The sequence below is a fragment of the Mus pahari genome, chromosome 9 (genome assembly GCF_900095145.1).
Source record: "Mus pahari chromosome 9, PAHARI_EIJ_v1.1, whole genome shotgun sequence".
NCBI lineage: Eukaryota > Metazoa > Chordata > Mammalia > Rodentia > Muridae > Mus > Mus pahari.
In genome coordinates this window covers 48,572,195-48,590,981 of record NC_034598.1, presented here as the reverse complement: position 1 = coordinate 48,590,981, position 18,787 = coordinate 48,572,195, and the positions used below count along the sequence as shown (strand labels likewise).

General features: G+C 51.0%; 1 protein-coding gene across 1 annotated transcript; it reads right to left on the bottom strand.

The window, feature by feature from the left end:
- Positions 1-754: 754 nt before the first annotated feature.
- On the bottom strand, positions 755-16,313 carry Esyt1 (extended synaptotagmin 1). The gene is made up of 31 exons (XM_021204408.1): positions 15,908-16,313; positions 13,752-13,793; positions 13,075-13,209; positions 12,904-12,977; positions 12,720-12,792; positions 12,487-12,576; positions 12,275-12,330; positions 11,588-11,711; positions 11,325-11,501; positions 10,906-10,988; positions 10,266-10,314; positions 10,073-10,159; positions 9,903-9,995; positions 9,613-9,684; positions 9,402-9,488; positions 8,022-8,171; positions 7,654-7,800; positions 7,360-7,536; positions 7,120-7,202; positions 6,976-7,024; positions 6,802-6,891; positions 6,594-6,689; positions 6,337-6,408; positions 6,158-6,244; positions 2,884-3,021; positions 2,622-2,776; positions 2,432-2,530; positions 2,218-2,349; positions 2,024-2,129; positions 1,433-1,482; positions 755-1,159 (listed from the first exon to the last, which is right to left on the bottom strand). The coding sequence occupies exons 1-31, from the start codon at positions 16,265-16,267 to the stop codon at positions 1,120-1,122; spliced, it is 3,273 nt and encodes a 1,090-aa protein (XP_021060067.1). The 5' UTR covers positions 16,268-16,313; the 3' UTR covers positions 755-1,119.
- Between the last annotated feature and the right edge of the window lie 2,474 nt (positions 16,314-18,787).

The window sequence follows — 18,787 nt, the reverse complement described above, 5'->3', positions numbered from 1 at the left end:
CATATTACCATGCTTGGGGGATCAAAACCAATTTCTTTTCCTTTTTAATATTTATTTATGTATGAGTACACTGTCACTGTCTTCAAACACACACAGGCAAAAGCTACCATGCCCAGCACTGGATCCCATTACAGATTGTTGTGAGCCAACATGTGGTTGCTGGGAATTGAACTCAGGACCCCCAGAAGAGCAGCTAGTGCTCTTAACCACTGAGCCATCACTCCAGCCCCAAGACCAATTTCTAACAACTTAGGAGGCTTCTCTAACATCCCAGTTCACACAGTGCACCCAACTGACACAGCCACCATAGTACATATATTTTCTTTTTCTTTTTTGGTTTTTCGAGACAGGGTTTCTCTGTGTAGCCCTGGCTGTCCTGGAACTCACTTTGTAGACCAGGCTGGCCTTGAACTCAGAAATCCGCCTGCCTCTGCCTCCCGAGTGCTGGGATTAAAGGCGTGTGCCACCACGCCCGGCATATATTTTCAAGAGTAGATTTGAGGGGGTAGGGGGGAGCTGGACATGGGGCCTGCCAATTGCTGCTCATCTTGTACAGGCAGTCCGAGAGCCTCAGTCTGAGGAGCGAGCCCACCATCTACCTTCACACCCCTCTCTTTATTCTCCCTGATGGCTAGGAAGATGACCATGCAGTCATAGAAGACCTGACACACCATTCAGCAACATACAGACTAACTTAGAGCAAGGTAGAGATTAGCGTGGTCCCTGTGCCAGCATGACATGCACGTTCATGAAGCACTGTTTTCTATTTTTTTATTATGTAAAAAAAAAAATGCACTTTCCAAAAGCTGTATTTGGCATGAGCGAATGCCACTGCTAATGCTGCCAGTGGCCAGGCACAGGTGCATGAGGCCCTGAGGAGGAGGTACAGGCAGAACAGGAAATAGCCAGCTCAGGTTCTGTCCTGGGAGCCCGCAGGATAAAGGCCATGCAGAAAGGAGTAACATGTGATCCTCTTTGGTCAGGCAAAGACCCATAAATGGGCCCAGAAGGCAAAAGGGCACAGGCTCAGCCCCGGAGCCTCACTGTGGAGGCTCATCACACTGGGGCAAGAGGCGCGGTGAGAAGATGGAGCAGTGCCAGGCTGTCAGCCCTCAGCTCCTAGGAACCGCCCTTATCTCTGTCATCCATCAGGTCATACCTAGGGAAGCAAGGACACAGAGTTCAGGTGGAATGAAGACTCTTCTTGCATTGGTTTTATTTTCTGAGCTTCTGTCTGCATCCCAGGCTGGCTGAGAGCTTGCTGTAGAGCCCAGGCTGATCTTGAACTCTCAATTTTCCAGCTTCCTGCAGACTCAAACTAAAGCCATAAGCCACCAAAGGGAACCCATGGTTCTCACTTTCATTACATCCTGAGATTGGGATTTCTCCAGTGTGCATCGCCAGTCCCACCCATTCCTATGAAGACACTCACCACTGGGCCGCACCCTGGGAAAGGTCTATCTCTGCTAGATCCAGCTGCACCTGGTTTGGAGGGTGACAGGGGGCAAGATGTCATATTGGTATTTTTTTTTTTTGAGACAGGGTTTCTCTGTGTAGCCCTGGCTGTCCTGGAGCTCACTTTGTAGACCAGGCTGGCTTCGAACTCAGAAATTCTCCTGCCTCTGCCTCCGGAGTGCTGGGATTAAAGGCATGCACCACCATGCCCGGCTTGGTATTTTCTTTCTTTCTTTTTTAAAGATTCATTTATTTATTATATGTAAGTACACTGTAGCTGTCTTCAGACACTCCAGAATAGGTCATTAGATCTAGTTATAGATGGTTGTGAGTCACCACATGGTTGCTGGGATTTGAACTCAGGACCTTTGGAAGAGCAGTCAGTGCTCTTAACCGCTGAGCCATTTCACCAGCCCATTTTGGTATTTTTCAAAGGACCTGTCTTATCAATATACTTTATCATTTCAAACCACTTTGGGAGGATACGGTCACGCCCCAGGTGAACCACTATGTGAGGATATGGTCACACCCCACGTGGCAACAGCAGCTTTAGTCGTGGCCTCCTCACCTTCCCCAGAAGTTCACGTTCTCTTGACATGAAGGAGGAGTTTGACTTCACAGAAACATCGAGCTTCCGCCTGAGAGTCCCATCCAGGGGCAGATCCCACTCAAACCTGGGGAAGGCACTAGATCTTAGAGCCAGGGCCCAGCGGAAGCCTTCCCCCGACTCCCACCACCCACGTCTGACATCTGTTTACTGACCGTTCATTGAACTCGGGATTGAGGGTCCTCTTCTTCTGTGGGGTCTTCCTCTTGGTGCTTCGGTTCTTGTCTGGGAGCAGCAACACTGACACATAGGGGTCTGGGAGATCACGTCCATTTTGTCGAAGGGCCCTGCAACAGAAGGATGTGGGCATTGGAGCATTCAAGGCAAAGGACAGAGGGAACCATAGAGGACGGGTGGCCAGGGTCTCACCGGCAGCTGTGAATAATGCTGATCAGCTTTTGTTCGTCACTGTGGTACCATACTGTCAGCTTCACCTGGCCCAGGGGTCCAACAGGAGCCTCAGAGGGACTGTGGGAAGAGGGAGACCAGAGCATCTAGGAACCCCGTGACTCATCTCTGTCCTCCAGCCTGCACACCACCAACCCTCCCAGCCCCTTACCTGTCACCATGTGTTAGGCGATGCCTGACCTCTAGGACAGGGGAGGCAGGGTAAGTGGGTCCCCCTAAGGCCTCAGGTTCGTCGTTGAGTGAGGAGGAGCTGTGGCTGTAGCTATGGCTGTGGGCTTCCACTCCCGAGTGCTGGGATACCAGGATCTGGGGGCAGGAGAGGTGTGAGCCAGGCAGCATGGTTCCCAGTCCTGAGGGCTGCTCCTGACCGCCCCTACCCTCTGGAACCCGAGCCTTCCTGCCCTGGTACTCACCCCTAGCTGCGCTCTCATCAGCACCTGGCCCTGACCACTGAGTGCAAACCAGTGGTCCAGGCAGAGCTGGTCTGCCTGGAGGAGCTCAGAGAGAGGCAGGGATACGGAGCCCAGGGTGCCGGTCCCTTCACCCCGAACCTGTGGGGCAAATGCAATGATAAAAGTATGGAAGCTTGAAGGCTCGGGTGGTTTGGGTGAAAGTTCCTACCTCAGCCTCCCCAGTGCTGGGGCCTCCTGCCAACCTTCCACTTCTACTCCGTAAGCTCCGACAGACTTGCCAGGCAGTACCAGCGGAATGGAAAAAAGAACGGCAGAAACTAAAGGTAGATGGCCAGGCAGTAGCACACACCCCCAGCACTTGGGAGGGAGAGGCAGGCGGATCTCTGAGTTTGAGGCCAGCCTGGTCAGCATGGCGAATTCCAGGACAGCCAGGGATACACAGTCTCAAGAAGAAAAATTAAATAATAGCATAGGGCCAGGGGTGCAGCTCATTGGGTAGCGTGCAGCTCTGGTGGAGGCCCCAGCTCCACATCAGACCAGGTGTGCTGGTGGTGCAAGTCTGCCGTCCTGGAAATGTGGAGTGAGGCAGAGACGGGAGGGTCGCCCTCAGCTGCATACTGAATTTGAGGCCAGCTTGAGCTCCCTGACTCCCTGGCTCAGAAAGTTTCCAGCCTGTCATGCTCTCATGCCTACACCCCACATGTAACGTTTAAAACCTTCCTGCTGCAGATGTGAGTGGTGGAAAGAGGGCCCAGCCACGGAGTACTGGCTGCTGTTTGAGAGGACCTGAATTTGATTACCACAACTGTCAACCTCTTCTGGTTTCCCTAGGCATCAGGTATGCACATGTTACACAGACACGCATGTAGACAAATCACCCATATGCATAATTAAAATCTTAAATATAGCTAAACATGCTTGCATCTCTATTTTGTATTTAACTTTTTAAATTTTTTGTGTTTTGTTTTGAGACAGGGTTTCTCTGTGTAGCCCTGGCTGGCCTGGACTTCTTGAACCCACGGAGATCCACCTGCCTCAACTTCCTGAGTACTGGGATTTATGGTATATACCACCATACACCCAGCCTAATAATTTCTTTTGGTTTTGTTTTGTTTTTTTCGAGACAGGGTTTCTCTGTGTAGCCCTGGCTGTCCTGGAACTCACTCTGTAGACCAGGCTGGCCTCGACACCCAGTTTAGTAATTTATTATAGTCTAATTTTTTTGCCTTTTGAAACTTGTTTCCTGCAACCTTCTCTCTCAGGTCCCCTGAAGGATTCTTCCATTATCTGAGTCGTTAGGTGTGAGCAGCTGCCCACAAACTTCCACAAGGGAGAAAGCTGTTAACACCAGAGACTTCAAATTCAAACACTGTTCTTTGTTCTTTCCTTCCTCTCTCAAACGAGAACAGCAGGTGGGTGAAGCATACCTGTAATTCCAGCACCTTCAGGAGGCCAGTCTATAGTACAATCTAAGACTGTCTCAAAAAGTCAACAACAAAGATGCCAGGAAGTTGTTGTTTAGATGCACTAATTTTTTAACAGGGAAAACCAACAAAACAAAGCAAAGAGCCAGGCTTGGTAGCACACACCTTTGATTCCAGCACCTGGGAGACAGGCAAGAAGATGGCTGTCTGTGAGCTCTAGACCAGCCAGGTTATATGAGAATTGTTTTTAGGAGGTGACCCATTGGGTAAGAGCATTTGCAGCAGGAACATGAGGACCAGAGTTCATGCCCCACAAACCAACATAAGTGCCTATACTATAGGGAGATGAAACCTGGAAGCCTGACCAGCCAGCTTCGAGAGACTCTGTCTAAACTCAGGCAGCAGTCAAGTAATGACCTCCACATGCACTCCCTGACACACACATACCTGCATTCATACACGTGTGTGCACACACACACAAAAAAAAAAAAAAAAAAAAAAACAAACCCAGAAAATCCTAACAGGCCTGGGTAATGATGTCTTACTTTTATTACTCTGAGGCCTCCCTCCTCATTTGCTTGAGATGGGGTCTCATGTAGCCCTGGATGAGCTCAGTCTTAGGGCCAGGACTGTGACAGTATTACAAGCCTGTGCCACCACACCCAGAAGCCCAGGCATACACCTGTAATTCCTATACGTACCTAGCCAAAATTCTTTCTTTCTGGGAATTGAATTCTTTTTTTTCTTGAGCATGCTAAGAAAACATTCTATCCAGAGCTACAACCCATGATCCGGAGAAGTCCCTATTATGAGCCTCTCTTTAATTTATCTTTATTTTTTTCCTCATCCTGGAAGGCATTGCTGCTTTATTTAAAACTGTGGGGTTTGCACCTGGTGTGTTAATCCCACCACTCGGAAGGATCTCTGAGTTCCAGGTCAGACTGGTCTACAAAGCAAGCCCAGGGCTTGTTACACAAAGAAACCCTGTCTCAAAAAACCAAAATAAATAAGTAAATAAAAATTTAAAACTTTGGTCTTATTTATGTGTGTATGAAAGTATGCACTCAAGGACCATATTAGGCATCTGATCCTACAGGGCCATAGTGCAGGTATTTGTAAGCTGCCCGCTGAGATCTACCACTGACCTTTCTAGTCTTGTTGCTTAGGGCATAAGTTCCAAAGCCTTCCAAGGACGCTTTTCTCACCGCCCCCTTGTCCCTGGTCTGGTAGGACCCCTCCTCTTCTCTCCTCACTTCTGCCTTTACCCTCACCTATTCTTCTGGAAGCATCCTCTCATGACACTGACTGAAGCCAGGACTCAAGCTTCCCTTCCCGTGATGGTTTGTACATGCTCAGCCCAGGGAGTGACACTGTTAGAAGGTGTGGCCTTGGAGTAGTAGTGACACTGTTAGTAGGTGTGTTACTGTGGACGTGGGCTTAGCTAGTCTTAGCTGCCTGAAATCACAGTATTCTGCTGGCAGCCTTCAGATGAAGATGTAGAACGCTCAGCTCCTCTTGCACCATGCCTGCCTGGATGCTGCCATGCTCCCATCTTGATGATAATGGACTGAATGAACCTCTGAACCTGTAAGCCAGCCCCAATTAAATGTTGTCTTTTCTAAGACTTGCCTTGGTCATGGTGTCTGTTCACAGCAGTAAAATTCTAACTAAGACACTTCCATTTTGTTTGTGGTGGTGGTGTTTTTTGAAAAAGGGTCTTACTAACCCAGACTAGCCTTGAACTCAGGGCAATCCTCCTGCCTCAGATTCCCAGGAGCTGTGCTCACAGGTGTTTGCCACCAGGAGCTTTCCTTCCTGGTCACCCTGTGCCTGGTGGGAGTTCATATTACCTGCAGCTCCAGGCTCTCAGTGTGTGGCTTCCTGATGAGAAAGGAGGCACTCTCCTCCCAGACAGGGGCCGAAGACTGGGAGACAGTCTGTTGGGGACCGAGGGGTTAGGATGAGTGGCAGGTACTGGATCTTGCAGTCTTCTCCCTCCCGTCCTTAGCGGAGGAGCATCTCCTCCTACCTTGGTTTTATGGGAAGTCTCTCCCACGGTGAGAGTAGCGTAAGGGCTGGGAGGCTTGGTACCTTTTCGGAGCTGGAAGGAGAGTATCGGTTGCTCAATAATTTAGACCTAGCCCCCGCCCTTACACATGAAAGACACAGAGTCACATCTCCATTTTCACGTGACAGCCCCCACCCTCATAGCTTCAGGTATCTCACCCCAGCACCAACCCGGCCAGGAACCTACAGGGCAGGGCATGTAGAGCTGCTCGCCCTTACCGGCAGATCTTCGGCCCGCTCCAGGTAGACGGACAGGAGGGCCGCCGCCAGCTCTGAACTCTTCTGAGTCTGGATCAGGCTGTTCACCTGCAGCACCTGGGACACACAGTGGGCGGGCTGTGGGCGGAACTGACACCCTGGGACCCGAACAGGCTTTGGTGCTGACAGAGGGTGCACCCTGCCCAGTCCTGCTCCTCCTCTCTCTCACCTCCTCTAACTCGGCAGCAGTCGGTCTAGGGGTCAGACGCTCCAGGCGCAAGTGCAGGCGCCCAGATGGGACATCCTCCAGGGCCAACCACTATAGATACAAGCAGGAAAGGTTGAAGATGAAAATGAGGCTCGGGTCAAGATCAGGGGACACTGGCTTTCAGCACATGCTCACCTCATCAAGAAAGCCACTGTTGAGCACTGTGGTGAGACTCACTTTATACCTGCAGCGGAGAATAAAGAGGCCGACAGCTGATACCGTGGCCTATGGGACCCAGCCTATCTATCCTTCTGCCTGAGCTGCTTCCTATCGTCTTACCTGCCCAAAAAGTCATCCTTGTCCAAGTCCTTATCAAAGACCTCAATCTCAAGCTCTTGGCCAGGGATTGATGTGACAATCACCTAGTGGGAGAAAAGGGAAGTCTCTCCTTTTCCTCTCCAAATGACTACTCACCCCCATCTGCTGACCACACCGCCATCAGATGACCGCATCCCCATGACCATAAAATAGCAGTCACTGTTGGGGCAGATAGAGGAGTCCCAGCCACTCACTTCTGACCTCAAAAACCTCATTCCAGCGGGGATTGAGATCTTCCCGAACAACATGGGTCCGGAAGCTTCTTCCTGCCACCTTCAGTTTGACGTAGGGGTCTGATTTGCCCTTCACCAGTCCTCCCAAGAAACGGTCTTTGGCAATTAGGTCCTGAGCTTCTAATACATGGATCCGAAGAACATTCTACAGAAGGAACAGATGTTGACCAAAGGGAGCAAGAACTCTCAGAAGCAACCTGAAAACAGGCTTGGAACACAGTGTGGGCTGACAGAGCCTTCTAGTTTCCAGGTATCAATTTACCTCAGTCCCAAAGTGGCTGTTAGGAGTTGTGTGATAGGGCCGAGGTGGGGCATCCACACTGCTGCCTGCCTCTAGGCTCTCTAGGTCCCAGTCCTGGGTACCAGGCACAGTGGGGAAGCGGATTTCCGAGTAATCTAAGTATAAGATCTGCAGTATAAGAAAGACAGAGTGATTGCACGGCACGGGCAGTCAGCAGATGAGCTCCTGCGCAGGCGCAGGCTGAGGACAGAGCTGGGTCTCAGCTCATTCCTTCCCCCCAGACAGCACAGCACTTCGATGTGCCTGCAAATGGTAGCTCCTCTTCCACGATCTGAATACCAAAGGGTCCACAGGTCTCCCAGCCCCCAGCGCTTCCTCCAGTGCCATACCCGCATGACCAGTTTCATGTAGAGCCTGGAGTTTGGGCCTGAGCTGCTGAGCTGGAACCACTGGTCCAGGGTGAGTTCAGAGGCAGTCAACAGGCGCGCAAGGGGGAGAGTCAGGGCCCCTAAAGTCAGGGCCCTGGAGTCGTCCTTCACCTGCCGGGAGGGCACAGGAATGGGGGTGAATCGTTAAGGGAAGAAGGCATATTGAGGAAACTATAACAGGACTCCAGCTCTGTTCTCCTGTAACAAACCGTCTTACCATTTTTTGTCAACATCACCATCTCCTCTTCTGTCTTTGCTCGTTCCATTCCCCGAGAACATTTTCATTCTCTCCCCTGCCTATTTCAACCCTACTTACTATCCTTTAGGCTCAGTTCAGATCTTTGTTCGTAATGTTTGAAAAAGAAAATCTTCATTGTGTGTGACATACATGACCTGTGGCCCAAACCTATGTGTAGAGGTCAGAGGACAATTTTGTGGAATTGGTCCTCTCTTTCCACCTTTATGTATCTTTGGGGATCAAACTCCAGTCACCAGGCTGTATGTCTACCAACTGAGTCAGTGCTTTGCTGCCCCCTCCCCAATCTCCAAACCCTATTTACTCCAGCCTCTTTGTACAGTCTCTGAAGGTCATCAAAGACAATCAGCACCTACATGTTTCCTCTATGAACCTGACCAGTGAGCAAGGAAGCAGTGATACAATGTTTCATGACTGCTCTATGCCCAACCTGACCAGTAAGCAAGGAAGCAGTGATACAATGTTTCATGACTGCTCTATGCCCAACCTGACCAGTAAGTAAGAAAGCAGTGATAGGTGATACAATGTTTCATGACTGCTCTATGACCTTTAAATGTTAAATGTTAATTTTATTGGGGCACAATCTCCCCACCATAAAAATTACTCATTTCAAGTGCAGAGTTACCAATTATAAAAATGAATTTTAAGTCAGGTATGGTGGCACACCTTTACCCACTAAGGCAGAGGCAGGTGGATTTCTGTGAGTTTGAGGCTATCTACACAGTGAGATGAGACCCTATCAAAACAAACAAAACTGGGGAAGAATTGTGGGAGGGGGTAACTGGGAGGGGGCAGTGAGCGGGATGTAAAGTGAGTAAGTAAAATAATAATAAAAAGTTACAATGGGAGCTGGAGAGATGGCTCAGGGGTTAAGAGCACTGACTGCTTTTCCAAGGGTCCCGAGTTCAATTCCCAGCAACCACATGGTGGCGCACAACCATCTGTAATGGGATCTGATGCCCTCTTCTGGTGTGTCTGAAGACAACTACAGTGTGCTCATATACATAGAATAAATAATTAAAAAGAAAAAGGAAAGAAAGCAGGGGAAGACATGTGGAGGCAGGACAAGGCGAGGCAGCTCTCACCTGCACGTCAAGCTCCTGGCTTCGAGGGTCTTGCAGGAAAAACCGGAAAGCCTCTTCCCACACCGGGCTGTTGGTGCTGTAGGTAGCCTGAGGGGGCGACACAGGACACGTACCCAGCACCATCCCCATGTGGGTTGAAACTCTGAACTAGCAAGCATCCTAAGGCAAGGCCTGCCCCCCCTTTCCTGAACAGCACTGTGCTCACCCCTACCTTGCTCTCCTGGGTCACATCCTGAACTGACAGTTGTACCATGGGGTTGGGTTCTTTGTTGCCTTTCTTCAGCTGTGTTGGGGGATAGAATTTAGACGTCACCCTTCCTTCGAGTTTTGGGTGTCTCGGATCTGATGATGTAAGTTGGGGCCAGCAGACTCTTCCTCAAGGTGGACCTGACCCCCTCCTCAGAACTGTTGCAGGCAGGAGCAGCTGCATCCTCAGCAAAGGAGGAATGGGCGTCCTCTCCCCCACGGCTCTGATCCACCTACACCACAAGCCAAACTCACAGGAAGATCCTGGGCTCGATCCAAGTAGACAACAAGGATGGCAGCTGATGGGGGCTCTGGCCGAGAAGTGATGCCCCGATTCCACTGCAGGACCTGGGAGGAGGGAGCGGTGGTCAGACCTCCCCCTCCCCCTCCCATGTCCCCAGCCTCCTGTGTCCTGTGCAGCTTACCTGATCCAGCTTCTCTGCATCTGGCAGGAGTGATAGCCATTCTAGCCTCAAGTGAACTTGGCCTTGCCCGCCTTGAAGAGGGTACCACTGAAGGGAGTCAAAGGGAAATGACAAGTGGAGGTCAGAGACCATCCAAAAGGCAGCAGCTATCAGTTCCCAGAGAGTGAGATCACTTCCTCTTCTCCCAGCTTACATTATCCAGGACTCCCGCCTGTAATACCTTCCCCACGTCCAGCTTCATTCTGGAAGAGGGGGTGGGGTGGAGAGGGGAGGAGAGTGACATAATTAATGGCAAGTCAGCGGGTTTCCCTCCACTCACCATCCAGGAATAACCGGAGAGTCCTTTTTATTTCTTTATTTTTAAAAATTCTGTGTGTTGGGCTGGTGAGACGGCTCAGTGGGTAAGAGCACCCGACTGCTCTTCCAAAGGTCCAGAGTTCAAATCCCAGCAACCACATGGTGGCTCACAACCATCCGTAACAAGATCTGACGCCCTCTTCTGGAGTGTCTGAAGACAGCTACAGTGTACTTACATATAATAAATAAATAAATCTTTAAAAAAAAAAAAAAAATTCTGTGTGTGGATATGTACAGGTGAGTGTGGGTGCCTAAGAAGGCCAGAGGGATGGAAGCTGGAGATAAAGGAGGTTGTAAGCCTCCCTGGGTGCTAGGGATCAAACTCAGGTCCTCTGCAAGAACAGTACATGCTCAGTGGTTACATGGAGGGGAGGGACAGAGGGACAAAGGGAGGGTGTGTGTTGTGTGTGCATACTCTGCTACCTCCAGAATCTTGGTAACACTGGGACTTTAGAATCTAAAATGGGCAGTCTCACCTTCCCAGAAAATCATCTTTGTCTGGATCTTTGTCAAATACCTCCACCTCGATCTCCTGTCCTGGAACCTCATGGACTATCACCTGGGAAGCACAGAGGACTGTGGTCTTATGAGCTGAAGCTATTCGGGCCATCCAGTCAGCAGCTTTTCCCACCGTCACCTCTCAGGGCCTCATGTTGCACACACACACACACACACACACACACACATGGGCACACACATACATGCGCGCACACAGGTACGCACACACATAGGCATGCATACACCCCCCCCACACACACACACGCACACGCGCACACACACACTCATGCACACTCCTTGGTTCCTACCTCATATGTCTCTCCCCAGTGAGGGTTCACACACACACACACACACACACACACAAACACACATGCACACATACTCCTTGGCTTCCTACCTCATAGGTCTCTCCCCAGTGAGGGTTGAGCTCCTCATCTATGACACGGCTGCAGAACGTCTGGGTGCCCACCCGGACGAGCGCATAGGGATCCGATTTGCCCTCAATCAGGCCTTTCACATACTTGTCCTTGGAACTCAGCCCTCGGGCTGCCAGCAGATGAATCCGGATAATGCCCTGGGGTCAGGAATCCATAGGTGAGAAACTAGGACCTCAGCACAGGGACCTTGAGAGAAAGCTCGATCTTCTGAGAGGTGCCATACCCTGGGTAGTGGGGACCGCAGCTGGGCCACATCTTGAAGGTCGGGCACAAGGGGCACCAACAGTCGGTTAGGGAGCACGAGGAAGGCAGCAATGGAGTCCATGATCATGGTGTCAGAGAGCGAGCTAAACGGGAGATGGGAGAATGGTTCAGTGTCTTAGGTTTTTTTTCCCCATACACCAACTGTTTCTTCCTGCAGAGAAGGACTTAAACCTTTAAATCTCACTGCATATCTCTGACTGAGCTGGAATTTGTTATGTAGCCCATGATGGCACTGAACTCCAACCTCCCACGTCTCAGGATTACAGGTGTGTGCCACCAACACCTAGTTTAGGAAGTCCAGACCCTTTCTTTCACATTTGTTTTATCTGTGTGTGCACATGCGTGCATGCATGCCATAGGATATGTGTGGAGGTCAGAGGACAGTCATGCCATGCCTATCAGGCTTGGCAGCAAGCACCTCTGCCCATCTCACCTTTCTTGTTCTTTTTGCCCCTGCTTGAGGAGTCTCCATTCCCTACCCAAGTGCATGTTTCTTCCACAGAACTAAAAAACCCCAGCCTTTCCTGGGGTTTACATCTGATCTCCCCAGGCACAGTGAGGACTCGGAGGCACAGGCTAAAGTGTCCTGCTTGGTATCTCTGAACCCTCTGCCCGGGATTGGAGTATTTGGGAGGGTGCCCAATACCTAAGTCCTGGGATATCTAGCAGGTTGGTCATCCCTGTCCAGTTGATGTCAAGCGTCTGGAACAGAAGGGCAGAAGTCAGGAAGATCCTAGGGAGCATGGGCACGCTCAGCCTCTGATCAGTGTTCTCAATGTCCGTAGCTACCTATCTGTACCACCTCTCTTCCCAAACCCGTGCCCCGTGTCTCCCATCTCCCACCAATGCCCTCCTTACCGGGCGTTTGATAAAGAACATGGACACAGCCCCCACGATAGGAAGGTCCCCTGTGAGCGGCTCAAGAATCACCCGCAAGACACCATGGAGCTGGAGGGAGAAGAGAAGATCAACATCCTGGGTCCTCCCACACTTCCCAAGCCTCAGTTATTCTGAGGCCCCACCCCAGCCCCAGAGTCCATGACACTTAGATCAAAGACCCTGTAAAAAGGCCCTGATGATGTCAGCCCCACCTGCATGCCCTTGACTCCGGCTTTGCAGAAGTATTTCTTCACCTCCACATCAATCTGTACATCACCTACGTAGCTGGGAGGTAGTAAGGGAGAGAATAAAGGAGTGAGTACTAGGCTTGGGGAGAGTAGGGGGAGCTGAGTACTCAGGGGTGGGCCTGGCAGGGGAAGGGAGGCAGGAAGTTACCTGACATTCAAGTCCAACAGAATCTGATCTTTTCTCTGACTAGGGTGGACCTTGACGCCAATGATTCGCACTGGCTAAAGAGAGAGGTGAGCTCAGGAGAGGTAGGAGGGGGAAGTGTACTCAGCCCTCAGGGTGCTTCACCACCCCCTATCCACTTCCTCCCACAAGTACCTTTTCACCCAGCTCCACATGTGTGAATGTGAATGTCTGCAGATGAGGGTTGGCTCCCCGGACAGCTGGGGCCACTGTCTCTGACAGAAGCTTCTCCATGTACTGGCCTAGGAAGGGCCACACCTGAGCCACAATCTGGGAGGAAAGGAAAGGACACTGTCACAGGAGAGGCCCTGGTTCTTCCAAAGCGGTGGTTCTCAACCTGTGGGTCATGACCCTCAGGGGGTCAAATGGCCCATTCACAGGGGTCATCTAAGACCACTGGAAAACAGATATTTACATTACAATAGCAAAATTACAGTTATGAAATAGCAATGAAAATAAGTTTATGGGTTGGAGTCACCACGTGAGGAACTGTATTTAAGGGTCCCAGAATCAAGAAGCCGAGAGCCACTCATCTAAAGGCGAGTTCTATCTGGGCATGACAGCCTACAGCTGGTTTTCCTATCTGGGCGTGACAGCCTACAGCTGCTTTCTGAGGCCCGATGCTGCAGTGGGAGGATTGGTTGAGGCTGTGCTGGGCTCAGTGTCCAGAGCTGAGCATGGAGATATGTTCCTTCAGGCTCACCCCATGGGCAGCTCAGGGGACCGTGCTCTAGCTGAAACGGAGGTGTGGAAAGGCATCAAAAGAGGAATAAACCCCACCCAGGAGAAATCAAAGCTGAGGCAGCCCTCACCTTGTTCAGCCATTCGGCCTTTTCCACATCTGGGAAGCTGACCTGGGAGAGAAGAGACAGAAGGCAGAGGCAGTGATAAGCACACTAGACATCCACGCTTCCTGAGAGGCTCACAGGATGCAACATGTCCATCTGTCAGGGACTCCTCACACTCAGGGCTTGGGTGGCAAGGTTCCCTCCCTCTCCTCACCACATTTTGTTGTAGTTGTTCTGATGGCTTATTTTATGTGTTTTGCTTGCATGTGTGTCTGTGTGACGTGTCAGATTCCTTGGATCTCACAGTGTGAGCTGCCATGAGGGTGCTGAACCCAGGACCTCCAGAAGAGCAGTCAGTGCTCTTAACCATTGAGCCATCTCTCTACCACCACCCCCTTTTAAAGCAAAGTTTGAGTTTATTAAGAGATAGTTTAAGAGCTGGCCACGGGGACACAAACCTATATTGCCAACACTTGGAAGGTAAATGCAGGAGGGCAGGGAGTTCAAAGCCAATCTGGGCTATATGAGACTATGAGTTAAACAAAGGGGGGAAAAAGTTGTTTTTCTCTGTTTGTTTGTAGATAGGGTTTCATTATGTAGCCCTGGCTGATCAGGAACTCACTATATAGACCAGGATGTCCTCCAGTTCACAAAAATCTACCTGCTTCTGCCTCCCAAGTGCTAGGATTAAAGGCATGTCACCACGCCCAGTAGGAAAAAGGTTTCAATACAGATTCAAGCACACAATCCCGGGGGTGGGAGAATTCTTTCCTTAGAGTTTGGGGACACTGAGGCTTCTTTAATAAGGGGAGCAGGTAGGATGTGGGGCCACATAGAGATGCTTCAGCTGGCTCAGAGATGCGAAATGGCAGCTTCTGGGGCCAGGGAGGGGGAGGGGGAGGAGTCTTGACGAGAAGGGCACATTCTTCCAGGAGGAGATCCTGTCAAATCAGAGCTCCGGGGATCCTGGGACTGACGAAGAAGTCCTAGTTCCTTTGTCCAGCCTTCCCTGCTCCCCTGGGACTGGGCGTGGGCTCCAGGATAAGAAGGTGAAGAAACCAAACCCTGATAACCTAGAGACTGGCAGGAAGTCTTAGGCCTGGTGCGCCAGTGCGCTAGCGTCTGTGCGAACCTCTGCACTCTCTCCCTCATTCCTTTCCTTCCTAGCTCCTTTCTCTCTCTTCCTGAGTGAGAAAAGACACCTGTGCTGTACACGGAGGTGGGGAGGTGTTGGATTAATTCCAATGATAAAGAATAGCAATAACAGTTGCTACTTAGGGCACATGAAACCATTTCTTCTTTTTTTCTCTCCAGGGAATGTCAAGTGCGACTGGTGTCTGCCTCTCTCTACCTAACTGGCACCTCTAAGTGAGAAGAGTAGGGAGGGTACCCCAAAGGGGTTGGTAACCCGCTCAGCTTAGCAAGGTCAAAGGGAGGCATCCTTTCAGCCCAGGAGACAGGGTGTAGTAATGAGGGCCTGGGTCAGCTGAGCAAGCCAGCAAGGCTGCCCACAGTCCGGAAAAGGGTGGGGCCGCCCTGGGTACGAGTAAAAAGGCGCAGCGGGAACTACAGCCACCGCGCTACCCTCTTCCCAGAACCTCCTCCCTTAGTCCAGCAGCCCGGCTGGCTTGAGGCTGGAAGGCGACCGTGGTAGGTCATTTCCAGGTGCTGGGACTCAGCGGAACAATGCTTGCAGGGCTGGGTCTCAGCGGGTACCTAGAGACAAGGCAGGAAACGGAAAACCCTAATGCCCTTAAGTAGATAAAAAGCCTTGAAAGCGCTAGCAAAGGCGAGGGAACCTCTGAGCCATCACGGGGGTGGGGTGGGGAGGGATCCTCAGAGGCAGCGCGGCAGAGGCGCGAGTGGCACCAGAAGTCAGGAGGAGCGAGCATTCTACACGCTGGACTGGAAGCAGCAGCTCAGATGTACTGCTGTAGTCCGAGGAGACGGAGGAAGAAGTCCCGATTCCGTGGAAGGATCCGCTCTGCGGCAAGGGTGGGCGGGGAGAGTGGGTGGCCGCGTCCAGGAGTGGTGCGTCCCAGCACACGAGCGCTAACGGGACGATGCAAAGTCTGGGGGCCGCTGTCCTAAGTGGGGGAGCTGACTTTGTAGGGTGGGAGAGCCCGAGTTGAGGGGTTAGGAAGAGCTATACTGCACCAAGGGCTGAAGTGGTAACTCACCCAGGCAGGTAGTTCCCGGTGGCTCATATAAAGCGTTTCTGCGGTGATCCGCTCCTCGTCATCCAGCAGCTGCCTCGCTGCCCTCAGGCTCCGTTCTTTCCCATCGCGGACCCGGCGCCAGCCCATGTAGAGGGCGAGGCCGAAAAGCACGAAACCTACGCTAAGACCCGCTGCCCCTGCCAGGTACACCGGCACCAGCACCAACAAGCGGCGCCCGAAGGAAGTCAGCACCGCCAGGGCCTCGCTCGCCGCACCTGGGCCGGCAGGTGGGACCCCAGAGCCCCCGTCCCGCGTGGAGTCCGTGGCAGGGGGCTGCCCTGAGGGCTCGGGGCCGGCGCCCTCTTTAGGGGAGTGCTCCATGGGGCAGCTTCTGGGAGTGCCCGCCCGAGCAGCTCCAGGCAGCTCAGTGTCTTGTCCAGCTCCCCCCCCCACCCGCCAGTAATATACGGTGCTCCCCGGGACCTCAAGCCCCGCCCCGCCCCTGCCTGTTGGGGCTGCGCCGCGTAGACTTGGGAAGCTAGAGAGGACTTGGGATGGCAGGGCCTCCGTGATTGGACCAGAGAGTCAAAATGGGAGGGTTGGATGGCGGGAAAAGGGCGGGGAAAGAAACCAAAAGACAGCATTTGACTGGTCACGGCGAGAACGGGGCGTGGCGTCCCACTTAAGGGGCGGGAGCAGCTGCTCCTCCCACGTGGGATTGGAGCGCCTGTGGAGTTACGTCATGCAGAGCCGCTACTCTAATCACTGAGTTGAGAGTGAGCTAGAGTTGAGGGTGTCTCTCTCCACACTTTCAAATGGTTTGGCTGGGTTTGGTCCGAACCTTAAATATTCTTTGCCAACTTTCCCAGCGTTTGATACTCAGAGAACGTTCGTTTTTGCCTTTAAGAATATTCTTTGAGTTTGTACTGGCTGCTCTTGCGAGACGTTAGGGAAATTAGACCGATTTAGAACGAAAGCCTAGGATGACCGACCCTGTCTAGGGGCCCTACCTGTGCTGTCCTCAGTCCCCCTACCATGTCCGTGAAAAGGAACAAGTCAGCGACAGCTGGGGCATGATGAACATTCGAGTATCTTATACTCCAGTCTTGAAGAAGTGGGGTGAGAAGAGCGGTAGATAAGTGAGATTTTGTTTCTTTTTAGAATCCAGAGTTAATCATCTCTATCACAGAGGGCCAATTAAGATTAAAGTCGGGGGTGGGGGGGCGGTGTTCAACGGCAGCAGCAATTATTACATTTTCCTATAATTTCCTGGTGCTGACCAAAATCAGGTCGGGGAGGAAAGGGTCTGTTTGACTTACACTTCCACATCACAGTCCATCACTGAAGGAAGTCCAGGCAGGAACTGAAACCTAGATGGAGCCTGGAGGCAGGAGCTGCTGCAGAGGCCATGGAGGGGCGCTGCTCACTGGCTTGCTCAGCCTGCTTTCTTACAGAACCCAGGACCACCAGCCCAGGGATGGCTCCACCAACCATGGGCTGGGCCCTTCCCCATCAATCAATTAAGTAAATGTTCTACATACAGGCTTGCCTACAGGTCTTATGGAGGCTTCGTCTCAATCAACGTTCCTTCCTCTCAGATGACCCTAACCTACGTGAAGTTGATATAAAACTAGTCAACAGAGGCAGGCGGATTTCTGAGTTCGAGGCCAGCCTGGTCTACAAAGTGAGTTCCATGACAGCCAGGACTATACAGAGAAACCCTGTCTCAAAAAACAAAAAAACAAAAAACAAACAAACAAAAAACAAACAAACAAACAAACAAAAAAATAGACTGCACCCTTGGGAAATTCTAGGACACTAAAATGAAGAATTATGACAGACAGACAGGATGGTGCATAGCTGTAATCCCAGCATTTGGGAGGCCAAGGCATCCTGAGATAAATAGCAGAAACAAAATAAAACAAAACAAAAGGAGGCAGGGGTTGAGGGATACAGAAAGGAGAGAGGAGGAAGGAACAGTCTGGGAAGACAGCTCTGTTTATATAGCCCAAGCAGGAGGACCTAGACAGCTCTGTTTATATAGCCCAAGCAGGAGGACCTAAATTCAATCCCCAGCAACCACAAACAAAAGTTCGCAGTGAGTAAAGGCCTTTGCTTCACAAGCCTAATGACCTGAGTTTAGATCTCTGCCATCACGTCTGTAAAAGCCAGATATGGCCAGAGGTCCTGAGTTCAATTCCCAGCAACCACATAGTGGCTCACAACCATCTGTAATGGGATCAGATGCCCTCTTCTGCTGTGTCTGAAGACGGTAACAGTGTACTCACATACATAAAATAAATAAATAAATAAATAAATCTTTAAAAAAAAAAGATTAAGTGGAGAGCCATGGAAATGTCTCAGTGGGTGAAGGCACTTGCCACCAAGCCTGATGACCCAAGTCCAATGCCGCAGACACACATAGTGGAAAGTGGAAAGCCAACTCCTGAGAGTTGTCAAGTTGTCCTCTGATCCACCCATGTTCCCTGTGATACACACAGCTTTTTAAAATATTATTATTATTCATACGAGTACACTGTACCTGTCTTCAGACACACCAAAAGAGTACATCAGATCTCATTACAGATGGTTGTGAGCCACCATGTGGGTGTTGAGAATTGAACTCAGGATCTCTAGAAGAGCAGTCAGTGCTCTTAACCACTGAGCCATCTCTCCAGCCCAATACATGCAACTTTAAAAGATGATTTCACTATGTAGACCAGTCTGGCTCTATACTTAGGGAAATCCAACTACCTCTGCCTCCAAAGTGTTTACATTAAATGTATAAACCATCAAAAACTTGGCCTTTTTAATTTTTTTGGTTTTTTTGAGACAGGGTTTTTCTGTATAGCCCTGGCTGTCCTGGAATTCACTTTGTAGACCAGGCTGGCCTCAAACTCA